The 19,593-nt window shown below is 39.8% G+C and overlaps 1 protein-coding gene across 3 annotated transcripts in view; it reads left to right on the top strand.

The window, feature by feature from the left end:
- The window catches only part of gal3st3 (galactose-3-O-sulfotransferase 3), a 31,410-nt gene extending 18,015 nt beyond the window's left edge, over window positions 1–13,395 (top strand). For all 3 annotated transcript variants that reach the window (XM_067524821.1, XM_067524822.1, XM_067524820.1), the window contains 2 exons: window positions 7,156–7,258; window positions 8,448–13,395. In XM_067524821.1, coding sequence (XP_067380922.1) covers window positions 7,176–7,258; window positions 8,448–9,771 — 1,407 coding nt within the window. In that variant the 5' untranslated portion in view covers window positions 7,156–7,175 and the 3' untranslated portion in view covers window positions 9,772–13,395. The remainder of the gene's footprint in view (window positions 1–7,155; window positions 7,259–8,447) is intronic.
- The last annotated feature ends 6,198 nt before the right edge of the window (window positions 13,396–19,593 follow it).

Below are 19,593 nucleotides of genomic sequence, written 5' to 3'. Positions count from 1 at the left end.
AATTGTTGAAAACCTTTTCAAAGCAAAGAGACATTTTGTATAATATTTAGAGTAAATTAACACATTGAGTTATTGCTTTACTTAGAAATGGCCTATGCTCACGAACTTATTTAAGACATTTCACAATTTAATACACTTCTACTTAATTTCATTATGTGCCCCTTTGTTACCACAATTATTTTGAACTATCACAAAAGTTGCTTCTGCTCAGATTTAATCTCTCTCCTAACAACTCGTGTGCATCTGCAAAGACTTCTTGAACTAGTTTTAATCAGGAGAGACACAAAAGAAAGAAATTGAAGTATTTTATCCAATAGTGAGGACAGAATGAGGAGACACAGTAATTTGACTTTGCCAATTATAGCTCAGTGTATACATAGGGGATTTTAGGTCATGAGGAGAATAGTTACTCCTCCCTGGAGTCTAGATGGGGATGCTGAGAAGATGAGACTTAGAAGTGGCTCCAGAGGAGACTGAAAAGAAGATTGGGGGCCTGAGATGGCAAAGGAGAACAGAGGCTCTATGGAGATGGAGCCAGATTCTGATGAACATAGAGAAGGACTAAGGCTGGATCAGGACATGATGAACACAGTGATGAACACAGTGGAGGGCCCTAGGAGTGCTGATCTGATGAGCAGGTGGTCGATGGGGTGGAGGAAGACACAGAAGAAAGAGAAGGAGTAAAGAAAGTGGACAAAGTGTCCTGAACTTAGGCTTAGCTTCCTGCTGTTTAACCTTTTACTTCAGCACAAAAAGAATAATATAATTTACATTTCTTAAGCTTTATTGAAAGAGATGATCCAATCTGATGGAACAGTTAAAACAGTTCATTTAAAAGCCTGTCATGTGTTAAATTCCTTAACAAAACTCATCTGTGTGTGGATCAACTCTCACATAATCACTAAATCAACACACAATACATTTTTTTTCTGTCTATCCCCCTTTTTAAAAATCATTTTCTGCTAAGAGACAGATCCGGTTTCCTCCCACTGTGCTTTCATGTCTGCAGCGATCGTTGGAGAAACCTAATCAGACCTCTTTAATTAAAGAGGCTGGAGTGTTGGTTCAGCAGGAGAAGAGAGGAGGAGGAGGCGAAGTGTGGAGAAGGTGGCAGCAGATGAGGGTGGATGGAGGGGAGAGGTCCGGTCTGTCTACTGAAATCCTTTTCTTATTACCTCTGAGTGACACATGATCCACCTCCATCTTCTCACACACACATGCACAAACACTCAGGGATATGAACCAGCTCCTCTTACCACAAGAACCAGCCCTGCAACCCTGCTGCATAAATTCATTGTGCTAAAGTCGTTGCATCAAGACCCACTATCAGCTACAGGGCTGCCGACCACAATTCTCTTAATGAGTGTTGCCTGGCACATGTACCTGCACTTCACTACATTAATACTTCATTCAATCTGCGTATTACATTGACATTTTCTTATGCAAATCGGACCTAACCTTGAGTGGACCAAGCCAGTCTGAGTAATTGTAATTGAACAGCTTGGAAAAGCTGACATTTCTTAGAGAAGTGAGAAAAAGTTCATCCTGAAAGAGAAAACCTGTTTAACTACAATTAGGGACTTTTTTTGTTTTTTTAGAAAAATCATGTCTTGGTTGTAAAAAGTATAGTATACTTATTAGTATACTTATTAATATTAATATGTTTAATATTAATATGTTTGCAAACTGTTAAGGTGACGTTCAGGTTTAAAGGGCTGTTGGTAAACACACTTATTAAAAAAGTGTGAAAAATAATTAAGTTGTAGAGTAATAGGCTTGTAGCCTGTGGGATCCGATAAAACACCAAGCCATGTCAACAAAAACTATGAGGATACAAAAGGGGAAAAAAGGCCGTTATTAAGCTATTTTTGAACATAAATAAAAAGTAACATTTGACCTGTTACACTAAAAGCCTGTCATCCCCTGTTAGGTTTATGAAGTAAAGTCAACATCTGTGAAATTAGACAAGAAGAAGCTGAGACGAACATTGACAATACAGGCAGGAGTGTTGGCTTCGGTGTGATATTTACCTAAGCTAATACTGATTAAAAAGCAGCCTATTTTAATGTAAAACCACCAGCTGCGATTTTAAAGTTTGGCTGGGCTTAAGAAGCAGTAATTTTACTGTGAATCCCAGCAGCACCAGTTTGACCTCATTGAGATCAAGATCTTTTTGGGGAGTTAGACCTGAAAACAAATCACATTCAAACCAATTCTGTATATTGCAAGACACCTTAAAAGACAACATTCACAATTAGTGTGTTGTCTTAGAGAAAGTTGTATCTCAAATTTTAATCTATGTAGCTTATTTCAGAGGTAAGGTGCACAGTAGTCTACTGGGAGTAAATGGTAAATGGTCTGCACTTACATTTTTCTGTAGTTTAGACAGCAAGGCCTTGAATTGTGCTGGTGTCTACTCAAATTTTATATACAACTCAGTGTTAATTATGGCATTCAGTGTTCAGTGTGAGGTTTCAGGGGGCAGCAAGTTGTCTCCATGATACAGTGTTGACATTATGGTGGATTTAAATACAGTATGTTCTGTTTCTGTCTAACAATCCAGTTTGAGTATTTAGATTTGACAAAGTTGTTCAACAGGGGATTTATGACATAAAAACATCCTTAATTATTATTTGCTTTTTTAATCTGTGTTATATTGTTGAAAAATATTCTGGGAGATAATAAGTTGAGGATGTATTTAACCTCTAAGAACAAAAGTGAAAATAAAATGTCTTTGGGTTTTCTTGGCTAAATATCATTTGATTTCATTTAAAAAAAACTAAACTAAATAAAAACCAGGAGCCAAAATCAACACTGCACCAACTATATATTTTGCATGGCTCTTTTCTGAGAATTAGATTTTATTCTTTTTCAGTTTGCATTTATTTTCTCCAAACAGCCACTTTAGGACATAAGACATAATTTTACTTTTGTCTATGTGGTCATAAACATTTTGCAGTTTTCTTTACATGTGTGGGGCCAATTTTTCTTCGTGTGCAATCACAGCACAAGTAATAATCTCTTTGGCCTGAACATACCTTTTAACAGATGTGATGAGAAGGTCTCTATGGTAAAATGTTTTCACAGCATGTCCTGGCAGTGACTTGCATCTTCTCCTGTGGCTGTTAGGTGAGTGACAGTAAGGAGAGGATGATGTGACGAGGGCACAGAAATGAAAATGCTCGACCCGGGCATAGCGAAGAAGAAATAAAACAGAAAGTGTGGCAGAACCACATTAACATGTCATGTTTAATGTGATGGATTATCTAGCTCAGGCAATTTTCAAGTCATTGGAGGTTGTTTTTCATTCTGTACAAGATATAATGGCAGCAAATGGCTTCTTTTGAAGGGAAAAGGCTTTGACTGTGTTCACACAAAACAGGAACAGTGTAAAGGAGAAAGGAAACATGTTCAAAAAAAGAACATTTTGTTTATTAAAGAGTGCAAAGGAACCTTTCCCAACCTTAAAAGTGCAGTGAGTTGTTTTTGGACATGCCTCTGCTAAGATTCTTCTCTCAAAGCCTCTATGTAATTGCATGTTGCATTTAAAAGCTTGCTGGGTGAGGAATTAGTTTGAAATATGATGGACAATTGATTGAGCTGCCTTGTCTCAGCACCTTTTTATTTTCTCTATGTCCCTATGTAATGCCTATGTTACATGTATGAGCCAATCAAGGGTTCCTCAGTTTAGTTAGTTCCTTATTTGTTTTATGTAATGTGTGTCTGTGTGTAATGTAACTGTTGTAATGTGTGTTTGTGACGTGTCTGTGAACTGATCATGTTCACAACCTTTTAGGTTGTTGACCAGTGGTCAAGGATACAATGCAACGCTAAGTGTTTGTTAAGTTCAGCTCAGCTCCCGAAGGGAGCAGACGTGACACGGTAGCTGGAGCAAAGGAACTGATTAAAAGAAATCAAGAGAGTTCGGCTCAGCTACTGAAGGGAGCAGACGTGACACAGTAACTGCTGCAGAGGAATTGACTACGAGGAGGTGTGGACTGCAACAAGGTGGAAAAAAAAGGTTCTGTGTGTCGCTCTAGAGGCACACAGTTTCTTACCGAGTGTGTGAGACATACTTGTACTTGAGAAACTTGTTTGATGAAACTGCTAGTGAATGCCCTTGTGAGATTACTGTGCTTAAAGTTGTATGTACAATTGATCTGTCATCGGCTAAGTTGAGAAGCAAGTACAATAAATGTTCCGTGTTTGTCTAACAATGATCTCCAGAGTGAAGTATGGGCTCGCTGCTGTGATACTCAAGCAAAGGTTGTTAGCTAACTTCCAGAATCAAAGGGGTCGACACGTGTTGTTTAAGGATGCTCAGTGTCAAAACGACTTTACCGAAATTCCAGATAAACATCACAGGTTTTATGCTCAATCTCCTCAAGTAATTCCTACTTTTAGTGGAGACCCTCTAGACTATGGTGTCTAGATCAAAGCTTTTGAGCACGCGGTGGAGAATAGAGTGGGGGATGACAGTGATCAACGCTACCTGTTGGAGCCAAACACAATTGGGAAACCCAGGGAGATGGTGCAAAGTTGCTTCCATATTGAACCAAGCCAAGGATATCAAAAGGCCAGGTGGCTTTTAAAGGAGCATTTTGGCAATGATTATAAGATATCAGTGGCTTACATGAAAAAGGCCTTAAATTGGCAAACAATTAGGGCTGAAGATGGTGAAGCACTCCATTCGTTCGCTCTTTTCCTAACCAGTTGTGTAAACGCAATGGCGGTTTGAAAATATATGGAAGAGCTTAATAGTACAAGCAACATACGGGGGATTTTTTTCTAAGCTTCCATATAAGTTGAGACAGTGGTAAAGACTGATCGCCTACGGTGTTTTAAGTGTTGGTAACCTCTGGCACCAGAAGAAAGAAGAGAGAAAACCATAGAAGAGTAGTCATGATGTTTGTGTGCTATTGTATGTTATTGTATGCAAAAGCAACACTGCACCAGCTATTTATTTTGCATGGCTCTTTTCTGAGTGAAATATGTGCTGAAGTGTCAGGAGCGTCAGATTCGAGTAAGATCACCTCTACAGTACAAGTTAATAAATTACCAACATATAAACCATTAGTTACGCCTGAGGAAAAAATGGACTTATGCGTGAGGTGATTCTTGTAATCTTTTCTATTTAAGAAGCAGAAAAGTCAGGTTTCGGCTTGCTTGGCTTTTTTTTGTTCTGAAATTTTTCTTTTTTTTCACAATCTCCTGTAGTTATTGCCACCAAAGGAATCAGAAGATTATCAGCAGATAAATTGATAATCATCATAATAATAATGAATTGCACTCCAGTGCAGCTGGAGAGACTTTACCCTTGTTTGTGTGTGTGGCCCCTGTGAAGGAAAATCTAAAGAACGGGTCAGCTGTAGACTACAGATTTGGGTTTGAATAAGTCCTAGAATGGCTGAGTACATTGGAGTTATGAATAAGTAATGACCTCCCTTCCCACAACATCTGTCAAGGTGCCCTGAAGCAAGGCACTTAATGACTCTGGTTGCACTGGAAAGCTAGTAATGTGTGCAGCTGAATGAGTGCATCGAAAAACACAATACTCAACTGACTTTCATTTTATTAAAGAAAACTTTTAAAAAAGTAAAACGGCAAAATCCAGTCACGGATATGACTTGGACTCAGCATTAATAGGCCAAGAACGTATCAAACCGTGTGTCTACAATAGTCTGTGCATCAATTACTGTGAGGGCATCAGTGCTTGTTTACCATCCGAGCAGGATTAGTGCTTTTTGTGCATTTGTGTATGTGCCTGCACGTGTGTTCACGCACATTATGAGCACAGCCGCTGAAGCAGCACAGTCCCAGCTGTTCAAGAACTTCAAAAAAAAAAAAAAATGAATGTCACTATTCACATTTCTCTCTTAATCTTCTATAACTCGGCCTCCAACTCGGCATAAGGTCAGCTGTCAGTCCTTCACTGACTGCTAACTTACTATTTGGGAAGTATATTAAAACTTTTCTTGATCTTAGGCATTCTCTCCATCACAGTTTCTTAATTTGCACATGAATTTGGTTTCATTCCTATTCATGAGTTTTGTATTTTATATAGAAGGGTGAAGTCACTTTATGACTCTTATGATTTTGGACATTTTATAGACAAAATGACAGGTCAAATGACCAAAACATGAATGCTGGCACCTTAAAAAAAGACATACAGTTCACTTTTAATTAAAAAGCAGATAACATGAATTTCATTAAAAATATCAGAGTACGTTTGGCCAAATTGAAAAATGTTTTACTCCTTTACTAAAATGTATATCTGTGCAGCAAAGTCTTAATGATCCTGTTTACTTAAGTGGATGGCAGTAACACTACGACTAGTAGTTTCCCCCTGGGGATGTTCATGGATGAAACTGATGCACTCAATACGCCACACTCTACTATGATTTCGATAAAAGCATTTACCAAATGTTATACAGTTTAAAATACACTTGCTACGAGTGGCAGGATGCTTGTCCGTTGGCATGTCTTTGGATGATAAAAGAACAGTGTAATCAAGAAGAGAGACGCTGGCCATTGTCATACAAGTGAGATGCCGGCGAGAGAGTCCTGGACTCTTTCCCAGGTTTCATTGCTGCCGTAGCATTTTAGCGGCATGGGTCAAGTGACACGGTGCACTCTCACTGTGAAGCACTGTTTGTTTTTCACATATGCATGTCCCTCATTACTGATGAGACCTAATGTACGGGGCCATCTGCCCAGGGTTTGAGCCAAGACATTATAAAAGGGTGTTTCAGTGACGGTGACTCTTGCAGCTGTGCAAGGTGATGAAAGTATCATTCATCGCATTATTACATAGTGACAAAAGCCAAGCTACACTACACTCTACCGCTAATGGATCCCTGCAATTATTTGCAAAATAAATCTCTCACTGTCCATCACATTCTCTCTTGTCTCGTTACTTTCTGTCCTTTCGCTTCTCACTTCTACCTCCATTCATCTTTGCAACCTCTGAACCTCCCTCTCATTTTCTCCTCTTCCCTAACTCCTAGTCGCCCATTTTCACCTTCACCCTCCCTCTACCACATCCTCATTTGTGCTTTCCCATTACACTTCCACCTGCCCTCGTTCTCGTGCTTTCCTGCTTCCCCTCTCCTTGCTTATTCACCCAACTCTGCTCTGCTTCTCTGCCTCCCACAGTCCCAGTGAAGTGAAGAAAGATGTCGCAGAAGAAGATATTCCTGGTCTTTGTAGCTATCAGTACTGTCAGTCTCCTCCTGCACCATGGGGGCCACTTGAGCTGGTGAGTGATTGAAACATGCCCACGCAAATGCAAACACTCACGATATACTTGTGATATATACCCTCTGTATCTCTGTAGGCCCATATGGTGATAATTATGTTGAAAAATCAGACCACTGAAGTCTTTTTCTTTTAAAGCCAAATTAATAGAGGGACTGGCTTATTATAATACTCAAAAATGGAAAGTTTCAGAATTGATGCACTGCCAAGTTATTCAACCAATTATAAAAGTGGAGGGATTGTAGCGCTTCGACAGCTCTGTATTCTGTTCTCATACTGTTTTAATCTTAGCGTGTTGCTTATGCTACCTTTTATTTATTCAAGTCTTTTCTCTCTTTAATTTTTTCTCTTCCCTTTGCCACTCCACATTTCTCATATTGCTTCCACACCTTTTCTCTTCTGTCCACTGGGAAATGCCAAACTGTAATAGTGTAAACTATTCATTGTGTATGCAATCCGTGCTACATGTAATTGCTCTTTTCTGTGACTTTATATTTGTCTAATTTTTCATGGTCTATCATGAATATTCATCTTTGGCTAATACTCCGGATGCATAATTTGTTGTCTTATTGAGAAAGAAAAGATTCAAAGAATTAAGTTTAACTTTTACTCACTTATTTGAAATATTCTGATTGCGATACATTTTCAACATCATACCACATTTGTCTAAATGTGGCTATTGTCCATACATAGCAGTTTGGAACATACTGCTGAAATGGTTGTAATTATTTAATGAAAATATATAAATTTTTTAGCAGCAAACACATCACAGAAAGGAAAGTAGTGTAAATCACAAACTCAAAATCAAACTAATGTTGCGTGCCAGAATAAACTCTTCTAAGTTCAAAAGTATTGGAATTAATAATTTGGATATCCTAGCCTTGTGAAGGTCTACAGGGTATATCACCACACTGGGATTCCACTGAGAGCCAAGAAATGATAATACGGGTGTATCACATATAGGGTTAAGCTATGCTATACAAAGAATGCAGACACATCTGTTACCATCTGCTCATAACATTAGCTTCATCTTACTTAAACATTTGCTTTCTTTGTCTCCTGTTGCTATATGCTGCATCTGTCCTGGTTCAAATTTCAACCACCTTCATTATCTGTTCAGTATTTGAAATAGTTTTTTCTTTTTATGAAGTTACAAATAAATTACTATATTAAAATTTTTTTTCCTCCAGGACCATGGAGGCCTTCCACCTTGGTTGTCCTGCCCCTCGTTCTCACCCTGCCCCAGGCTTAAAACCTAAGCACACCAATGTGGCCTTCCTTAAGACCCACAAAACAGCCAGCACCACCATGCAGAACCTGCTCTTTCGCTTTGCAGAACGCAACAATCTGACAGTGGCATTGCCTGTGCAGGCCTGCAGCCACCAGTTCTGCTACCCACGCTCCTTCACCTCTCACTTTGTCCATCCGCACACGCTGCCGCCCAACATAATCACAAGCCACATGCGCTTCAACAAGGCGGAGCTGCAACGCCTGATGCCAAATGATGCAATCTATATCACAATACTGCGAGAGCCCAGTTCCATGTTTGAATCTCTGTTCAGTTACTACAACCAGTACTGTCAGAGCTTCAAGAGGGTCCCCAATGGCTCCCTGGAGGCTTTCTTGGCGGAGCCCTGGAGATACTACCGGCCAGACGAAAAAGACTCCATGTATGCACGCAACACTTTAATCTTCGACTTGGGTGGAGACAAGGATCGCCCAGCAACAGATGTTGCATATGCACGGGCCTTTGTTGCAGAAGTGGAGCAAGTTTTCTCACTGGTGATGATTGCTGAGTACTTTGACGAGTCGCTGGTTCTCCTTCGCCATCTCCTCTCCTGGGATTTGGATGACATTCTTTATGTTAAGCTCAACATGCGGACACCAAGCTCCAAGCGAAGCCTGACACCAGGCCTTCCTGCAAAGATCCGTGCATGGAATTCTTTAGATGCGCGCCTCTATGACCACTTCAATGCCTCGCTGTGGCGCCAGTTGTCCGTCCTGGGTCCAGCCTGTGTGGCCAGGGAGGTACGACTCCTCCGACAAGCCCAGGAGAGGCTAATGAAACGATGCTTTGGTGGCCGGATGCCGCTCCTCCGCTCAGCTGCACAGATCAAAAACAAGGATCTTCGCCCGTGGCAGCCTAGTGGAAAAGTGGATATAGTGGGCTATGACCTTCCAATAAATCTTAGCCATGGGTTCTTGAGCCAAGCCCAGGAGCTCTGCCTCAAGCTCATCATGCCAGAGGTCCAGTACACACGGGTTCTCCTACGTTCCCAGTCACTGCGCTACCGTCGAGGCTTCCAGCTCCGACCACCACAGCAGTCACATCCAGTCCAGCAGCCCGTACACTCACTCCTGCCTCGACATCCTCAAGTGCATCACATTCAACCACTGCATGTAGTCCCAGGTCCTGCCTCAGGAACAGGGTCCACCACCACCTCAAAGCCCACAGGAACTCAAGATCAGAAGGCAAAGTTAGAGTCCAAATCCTCACAGACCCACACATCATAGAGTGGAAAATAAAGACATGAATATAATGTGAAAGCCCAACAAACTGCATTGTTCCATCCATCCTGACCCATGATACAACACAGCTGGGGGGGGGGGTCCAACAATCTCCTGTCCCTTACAAATAGACTTGGTGGTAAAAATAATTTAGGAACAAAGAGGGAAAAGACTTATTTGGACTTGAGCTTGAATCTCTCCTCTCACTGGTCTGTGAGACAGTGTTTGCAGACACAGTGGGGGGAGAAATCGACACTCGAACCCTGCTCAGTTGCACGCCTCTGTACGCCTCATAACAGCGGATAGCAGAGGGTTTTAGGCAAAAGTGGCTCTTTGAAGCAAATCTGCAATGTGCAACCAGGTCTCAATAGGGAAGTGGCGATATTGGGCCTATTGTGAGGTACAGAGTGGGCTTTGTGTGCATCATACTGGTATGGTATCATGTTACTTGCTTGCTTTCACTCTGTGTTTCTTGAGCTCTTTTAGCCTCTCTCCCTAACATATGCCACTTAAAGTCCTTGAGCCAGCCATAATGACATAAAAGGATCAACTGTCGGGACTGCAAAGAGTCTCCTAAGAGGCCAGACAGACATTGAGATCACCATACCATTAATATTACAGCACAATTAACAACTCTTCTCTTCTTCTTCTCTTACAAACTCCACAACTAAAGCAATGATGGGTTAAAAAGCCAGAAAGGTAGAGAAATAGAGAGACATTATTCAGAGAGATGCCCACAAACTCCAGAAACTTAATTTGACCATCCATTATTGCTATGACTCACAGAGAAACAGACAAAAGTCCCCATCCTCCCATTCCTACTGCTAACCTCCAGTCAGAGTCTCCATCCACAGAGCAGCCACAACATCCTACTCTCTTCACCCCTGTGATTGTAGTGGCCGCTAGCTGAGATCACATCGCACGTTGTAGTCATTGAAGGCTAAGTTTTTGGATGTGAGTTTCTATTTTTAATCTTGGACATTGTTGCAATAAGATCTCCACACCTACGCCGTGTTCTATGAAGGCGTGGATTTAATAACCTACCAGCAACTATGTTACACCACACAAGCTGGCACAAACCCTAAGGTGAAACAATTTAACAGGACAAAGACTTGAAGGCTGTGAGTCACAGTGTGTGAATATTTGATTGTCTCCTCTCACGGCCGTCCTATGGCTCATCTTCGCGTTACAAGGCCGTACATTTTCAATAAGGACATGCTGGACCAAGCAAAGGCTGCTCATTTTGAATCGGAAGCGGAACAAAGCGAGGCCGATGACGCTTAGGATGCTTAGGCTTTGCAAGGCTGGTGGGCTGGTTGAGTTGGCGGTGAATTTAAAATGTCATCACTTATCTCAGCGGTGATCCATTTCTGATGCATTCTGCTCATATTTAATGTGTCATTCATGTTCTTTGATTCCTCCAGTGGTCAGCAGGGTACTGCTAAGTAACTGTGGGACAGAGGAAGGACATCTGTGTGCATATGTATGTGTGTGTGCGTGTGAGTGACTCTCTTCATGTTGCATTTTTTTCCCATGGCCAGCCAAGTTGGCATGGCAACAGAGGTAATTGTGTTAGATTTATTAAAACTATGTATTATTTATTATTTGGGCTTGAAGAGTCCTGTTATTGTATTTTTAACTATTTCTCATGATTCACTGGATAAAGACTATGCCATCAAGTGTGTGGACCATCATAAGGTCCACGGACCACTTCAGGCAACACAGATGGAGGAAGGCATGTGGCAGTGGTTTAAAATATTCATTCGATACATGTTATGCATAATGCAGCACTACAAAGACCACTTCTGAAAACCGCACATTGAAACAAGTGTTGTCGCTTTAAAATGAATCTTTCATTCAGCAGTGCTTAAGTGCTCAACCACAGGATGCTTTTGTGGTTGGAGTCTGTCGCACTGTAGGTTACAGTAATGAAAAACACACAAACCGCTGCTGCTCCAACAGGAATAGGAAGTGGAGCAGGTGGAAAACAGACAGATGATATGCAGTTTTATGGAATTTAAATTCAGACTGTGCTTAACTGAGCTTACTGGGGAGTGAGATGTATTTATTTTACTGACATTTGAAATGTGGTGACATATGTGTAATAGTTCTTTAAGTTATATATACTGAAAAAACAAGACACTTTAAAGATAAAGCTTGTGTTTTTAAGTATTTTATTTTTTGTATTGTCAAGAAATCCAAAAACTAACAATGTCTAAGTCTGTCTGCCAACTCCACTGTGTCTGTGGAACTCAAGAGACTCCTACTGAGCACATAAATCTTCAAAAACGAGTCGCAAATATACACTTTCATAAAATAAAGAACTCAGTAACCTCCTAAACGGGAACTATTTTCAGCTGTGAATGAACATACAGTACATTTAATGTACTTGTAAAGCAAAGTATATCCAGTAGCTGGGGGATTTATGTGGGATTAACTTAACATCCAATTAAACGACGTAACTGTGAAACGTGTACAGGCCAAAAGTGTCTCCTTAGTACACTAATATTAGAATATGAAATAAACATTACTTAAAGTCTAATATATAATAACAAATTATAAATTGTGATTAATCCTACACTGTTTCCTAACCTATCTTACTTTTATTTCATTCTAACTCTAATTATGTAATTTGCAGCCATAGCAGGACACACAGGGTAGAGCTATGTGTGAAACTGACTGATGCTTGGTCAGTCACACAAAACCTATATAGAGTTGTGTTTCATTTTCATAAAATGTGTTTTTCATGATTGTTTTTTAATGTGTTATTTATTTATTTTACAAAGACAAACTTGATTAATCATCTTTCCCCCGATGTTTACTGAACATAGTTATGATGTTTTCAGCTTCTGTCTGTTCCCGTATATACAGTATACAGTAATAAACTGCTCACATGCATCCTATTGTAGGCAAATAGACAAAATCAAAACAGTATTTGCAAATACTATTTTTCACATGTCTGACTGGAAGCCAGCTGAAGAAAATGTTTTTATTTCCCCTCTACTGTTCATTTATGATACATTTTCCCTGGCTGCGAGTTTCTCTAAGTGCTCGTTTGATTGTGGGAGTTGGTCGCCCGGCTTTTCTTCTTCTTGTGAGAGACTCAGTAATGGTCATGCTGTCATAAGTGTTGACTATTCTTTTTTTGCAAATGCCAGATGGGCTGTAAAAACGTTACACTAAAATCTTCACATTGGCTGTCCATTCTTCTCTTTTAAAGTGATATTGCAAAGCTTTTTTTTTTGGTTTGTTTTTCTTTTACTAATTAATAAAACTGGACTTCTATCTTATGGTGTCAGTGGTTCTTTGGCTGCTGATACCCTACATTGCAGGGAAATAATGAAAAGAAACTTTTCCTTGTCACTGGGTGAAAACAACTCACATAGTTCTCTGACCACATTTTCCTCAATTAATTATTTCTATCCTCTGTAATGAATTTATCTGTGAACTGAGAAATATGGGGATATTCTCTATCTTTTTATTTTTCATTTTTGTGATTGAGTGGGAGTGTTTGGGTGGTTGACTGGGGCTCAAAACAAATGGCTAGCGACAATCAGAGCTAGGGGCCCCAAAGCTTTGTTATGATGGATGGTAATGAATAAAGTTTGAATGGCTTCAATTCATCTGTGACTGAACTTGTCTTTGTTTTTGCAATTTCTCTCTTCAATGCAGATATATTCAGATAAGCACTGACTTAAATTATTTAGAATATTAGCGCAATGCACACACACACACTTCATCAGCAGCAATGCATAACACACAACAGCAGTTGCTCAATTAAGATTCTGATGCTAAACGGTTTCTATTTCCCCGAAGACTCAAACCAGACATTTCAGCCTGCAATCAGTCGTGTGAGATTACCTACATCCAGCACGCCTGCCTAAATGATAGAACAAATTGCTTTTCACAGGGACAAAAACAAAATGCTAAGCAGTGTGTTTGATATGACTGTGATTGAAGCAATCACGATGCTGTGTCCGCTCTGGTTCTCTGTCATTATGACCTGCTGTTGCCATGGCGGCGCCTGCTGTGAGGCGGCCCTCTAGACTGCCTGTCTCGGCACATTTTTGTCTTTCTTCTCACATCTTTGTAGCATTTCTCTCTGGTGCTGTAATCTTTCATATAACGATGATTAATCATATGCCTCATTATCATAACTGCAGTAATGTAGTAATAATAATATAATGAGCACATGATGGAGGCAGACAATGTACTAGTTTTTTTGCTAACAAGTTTAATTTCTTTTTTTTTTTTTGGTGTGTCCTAATGATGAGGCTCTTTAGCACACCACTGTCCAGACATATAAATATCTCTGGATAAACCTTTTTTCTCATCAGTAGAGTGGCTTCCTACCAACCATAGGGTCAGAGGTTAAATAAAAAATTCTCATTAGATCTCCTTCAGGTGTTGGTCCCCTAACATTTCCTCTAGTGCCATCATCAGGGCAAATGTTGTTCTGTTTATACATGCAAAACTAATAACATTCCCGTCAACCTCAGCTGAGGTACTTTATGATTTGGGCTAATTGGCAAATGGTCCCATGCCAAGACACCAAACTGCTTGGTCATTATAGTACACACAATAGCATGTTGGTGTTATGATCATTTACTTGATTCAAATAAAATCAAGTAAAACCTCACAAAGCCACCAGCATGGCTGTAGATACTTGTCTGATAAAACTGTGCAACATACAGTAATAACGGGAACAGGGCACAGTATTTGTGTCCACTATGATTTAAAAAGAGCTGCATATAGGTTTTCAAGATGCATGTAAAACACACACAGACACAAACACACACCCACACACACACACACACACACACATACAGACACAAAACACAAGTAAAAGATTTTTAACTCTGCTGGAACTGACCTTGTTTTAAAGTTGCATTCGGTGCAAATACATTTTGTGTCAGCACTGCTGCACTGGAAATGTTGCATGTTGGTGTTTTAATCAAAACCCCATTTCCAAGAAAGTTGGGACGATATGTAAAAGGTGAGTGCAATGATTTGCAAATCATAGTACAAAGACAACACATCAAATGTCGCAACTGATAGATCGGATTATATTATATTTGCTTAATTTAAATGTGATGCCAACAACAGGTCTGAAAGAAAAGTTTTAAAAGCAAACCTTTTCCCCTTCTTGTTTAATAATCTTATTTGCTCAGCTGTGTGGAGCCTCGTTTTTACCATTTTTTGCCTCAATGTGTGCCAGAAGTTTTTAGTGGGGGAACAGGTCTGGACTGAATGTACACAATTTTAGCAGCTTTTAGTACCAGGACTCTTTTACGCTGTGTCAACCCCTGAAAGGAAACAGCCAAAAGAAAAAGAAGTGGTACCTGAACTCTTTTACTGCTGAGCCACGTTGTTATAATACGTACTGTACAGAATGTAGTTTGGCATTGTGTTGCTGAAAAAAGCAATCTTTTCCCCGAGAAAGACCCTGTCTGGATAACAGGCACATTTAAGGTGTCTTGCCTGCAAGTTGCCCATACTGTTTGCAATAATGCACCCTCACACCATCACAGATGCTGGATTTTGAACTACGTTCTGATAAAGAGTCAGAGGGTCCCTTTTCTCTTTAGCATGGAGAACACAGTGTTCATGATTTTAAAAAGAAATATTAACATTATGACTCATCAGACTACAGGACAGTTTGCTGAGCTTGGTCTCAGAAAATGTGGCAGCTTTTTCAGAATCTTCTGCGCTTATGTTTGTTTTTTCAAACCTTGTGGAGTTTGACCTTTTATTTGTGGATGCAGTGACAAACAACACACTGGATGCAGAGTGTTGTGGTTTTCAGAGGTGTTCCTGAGGTCAAAGCTCATCAGTGTTGGTTTTTCCCCTTGTCCCATAGAGAACAAAAGTGAGTAATAAAATGATTAGTTATTCGTGATATCCGGCTACAGACACTAATAACAGAGACACACACGCACCCACACACACAGCTAGTTACTGCACACCATCCAATCAAATGCATTAAATCTCTTGTTTATGTATAAATAGGTTAGGTTACATATGCACACAAGAGCCTTTCAAACACTAACAAACAAATTCCCTCATGACACAAAACCAAAATGAGACCTCAAACACTAACAATGCACCAAGCACACAGAGGAATATCCACTCAGGGAAATTCAAACCCAAGCACTCCATTAATTCCAAAACCATGTATTCATGTGCTGTGCACATGCTGCTCTGTGTAGCAATGTATAGGATTATTTATTTGAAAGTGCACAAGTGGAACTCTGGGTAAATTGCAGGCACTGAATTGACATAGCTTAAGCACAAAGCTCAAGTGCTTTGCTTTGATTGCGCTATGATTGGGGCTAAAATGGCACCTATCTATCAAGAAGAAAATGCATTTCGCCCCATTAATGTGTTCCATCTGCACAGCTTTTTCCTGTAATCACAGGAAAAAACCATAGAACTAGAGTTTAATATGTTTAAACTTAAAATAAAAGCTTTATAAAAGTGACAACTTAACTTAACTGAATAAACTACCCTCACCTTTAAATTTTTAATATTTTTCTTTTAACATAATTGACATACTCTGGGCATTAGAAGTGAAATCTCCTTTCACCTAATCACTCAAGTTTTCACCTTGCAAAGATTTGATTTGATTGAACATAAAAGTTCCCTCTAATCATTTTGTGTTACAGTTTGGCTGTTTGTCAAATTCCTAACACGTCTCTTCATAATGTCATGTGTCCTTTCATAATACTTTTTATTTCTGCTTCCCTCTTTTTATACACTGCCTTAACATTTCAGCTTTAACACCACCAGGAAGATGCCTGCAGCTCTCCAGCTCTTTTGTCAGGCTGTGTTGGCGGCGGGTGTTGCAGACTAAATGTAGTCCAGCTTTGTGAGTCACGGAGAGCAAGGAGGCACAGTGGCACAGAGGTTTCAATGTATTTTTGCTTTCTGTGAGTCAGAGAGTGTTGGAACAATGCAGCAGTGCAGGAGGCTGGCTGGGTGGCCTGTTAGAGCAGCTTATCCCTGATAATGTGCGCTCATCCCCTCGCCGAATAACCGCTCTGCTCAGTTCAGAAGTGCCACTGACACAGAATCCACCATTTGTTCTAAGTACATTTTAAGTAAACAAGTTTAGCGGCAAAGACAAAAGGTAGCAGCTAAACCTTTAATTAGCATATAAGTGCTAATTATTCAGGTTAACTGATGGACAGAAAAGAACAAAGTCCATGCCTGGTTAAAAGATGAACTAGTTTATTAAAAGAAACACAGCTTGGAGAACATTGTTGTGATAGAAGTACATCCATCAGTACTCCAAAGAATGTAACCAATCATCACGCACTAATCCTTAATGATCTTAATTATCTCAACCATGGTTTTACCTACTTACATTTAATTTGCAATATTGTGGCTTATAGAAAGGGGTATGTGGCAGAACAGGTCAGATAAAAAGACAAAACCTACTCCTTTTGGTAGAATAGAACAGTCTAATATGGCTTCTAGGATATAGAGAGATATTTTAGCCATAATTAAAATCCATGACCAATATGGACATTTATGACTGGCACCATGTTTAAAATGTTTTTTCACTGACTGATGTGAAACAGGAAAATTCACATTTTACCCACAAAATGTTGTCTATAATATTTCTTACATTTGAGCACATGATTATTTCACTTTTCAGTGTAAATATATCTTCTAATTCTTCTGTACAGTACTTTAAAACCCTGGTCAATTACTGCATCGTCTCAATAAAAGTTCAGCTAAGATTTTAAACCTAAAGAAAAAGATTTGTTTTGATGTCTGCGCCTCAAACCTACACTTTTTTCATTATTTAATTTTTTAACACCCTGAAAATAATTCATTGTCACACCCTCATATTTGTTTCTCTTCACATATAATACAGATATGATCAGAGAGGCTGTGAAGAGATGAAATGATGATGTGACAAGAGGCTCTGAGATGAGCCAGGTTGTCCATGTTGAGTGGACTACTATCACCTGTGATCGCGTGCAGCAAACAACCAGGACTGTGACTGGGTTTTAGCTCAAGGGATGGGACAAATATCCAGTCGTCATCAACTGACATAAACTTTTGTTGATTTTGTCCAAATTACCCAGTGAAGGTTTAGAGGGTCAGGTCTAATCCCCAAACCCTGCCTCTCTATGTAGTGATTGAGATGTGGAGGCATGCCTGAGGGAAAAGGAGAGAGGCTAAATCAGCTCTGCATAAACATGAAATACCCCTGCATTGACATGAGTGTGCCTTGACTCACTGTGGACACGGACATACATGCACATTCACAAATGCATTAATTAAACATCACATGGAGCTCTGTGGGAGATGGCTACCTTCAAAGTGTATGCAAATGAGGAGGACATAGAGAAAACCGGCTGATGGCTCATCACCCAACAGTGACCACTGCTACAGCAAGCACTGTATGGTAACCCAACTCTATTGCCATTCTGCAAAATACTGAACTATATCAGTGACAACATTTTTCACGACTACTCGCCACATTTTAAAACTTCAGGCTTTTTATGCAGTGCCCTTGCCATATGGTATTGTTAAGATTATGGTAATGGTTAATATCAAAACTAAGGTTTGGTCAAAACACCCAGTTCAAGTTTGGGAACATTCTTGATTACAGATGATACTAAATGCAGACATTGGACATAAATCAAGAGGTGCTGAATCTTGCAGTGTGAATATAATTTGTAGGGAGTAAGTCTGCAAAAAGTACAATTTACTATTACACCAGCAACAGCTTCCATTTATTATCTGGTGCCAGAGTCTGCAACATAACCCAGGTGTAGATGTACCCCCCCCCAAACACACACATCTGGAAGGCAAAACCATTTAAAAGCCAAGCAGACGTTGATTACTAAGCCCTAAAACCATTAAACAAAGCTTCAGCATTTGGGAAAACTGGAAATTCATCAAGCAGCATAATAGTATCAATGTCTGCAAGAACTTGAGAGACAAAAACTTGGCTATAGTTTGCAGTGGTTCAGCAGAGTTCACTCTATTTTACATTACTTTCCTTTTTGCTTCTCTTCTAAAATGTTTTTTGATTATCTTTTTCATGTACACGCTTTCTGTTAATGCACATTCAGGAGCCTGCTAACGGGACAACATGGTGGTGGAGCTGTTAGAAAGAAGAGCTAGAGAGTTCAAACCCTGGATGAATGTAGATGAAAAGTAATACCTCTGCTTATGCCAAAAGTGGCTTTAAGACCTTATGTACAAACTTTAAGTAACCAAATGTTCTAGTTACCAAATTGTAACTCCATTTAGTTTTACCTTGAAAGTCTTAGTTAAGAGCCACAGTGTATGCAGCAATGTTTGATTCACTAACTTCATCAGTATGCTGAGGATCCTTAACAGCTTCAAGTCTCCAACACACACATGTTCCTCCAGAAATAACAACGCAAATTTGGGCCACCAATCTTCTTGTGTTAAAGACACTTTTAAGCTTGTAAGCTGTATTATAATAGGCATGAAACTGAAGGATGATGAATACATGAAAATGTGCTACCAAGTATTCTTGATCCCTGTGCTAATTGCTCATCACGCACCCCTACAGCAAACAAATCCTGAGTTCTGTACGCTCTTTTAGATGGAGGTATGTCAGACACATTTAGATTCTCGAATTCACACACTTGCATGCATGAAAACATAATGATTCATGGGCTCACAGTGCAGAAATGCACATAAAAAAATATAACTCCTGTCTTTAACGGAGTGCAGCGGCTCCAAGCATCTGAACTGACCTGAAGCCCCCACCTGTGGCCCTGTTGTTTACCGAGACTCCCATGACCACAGTTCAAAGCATGCCTCATACTGCCCTCT

Source organism: Channa argus, chromosome 12, assembly GCF_033026475.1.
Source record: "Channa argus isolate prfri chromosome 12, Channa argus male v1.0, whole genome shotgun sequence".
Taxonomy (NCBI): Eukaryota; Metazoa; Chordata; class Actinopteri; order Anabantiformes; family Channidae; genus Channa; species Channa argus.
The sequence above is the reverse complement of the archived record's forward strand: the minus strand, read 5'-3'. Positions and strand labels throughout refer to the sequence as shown.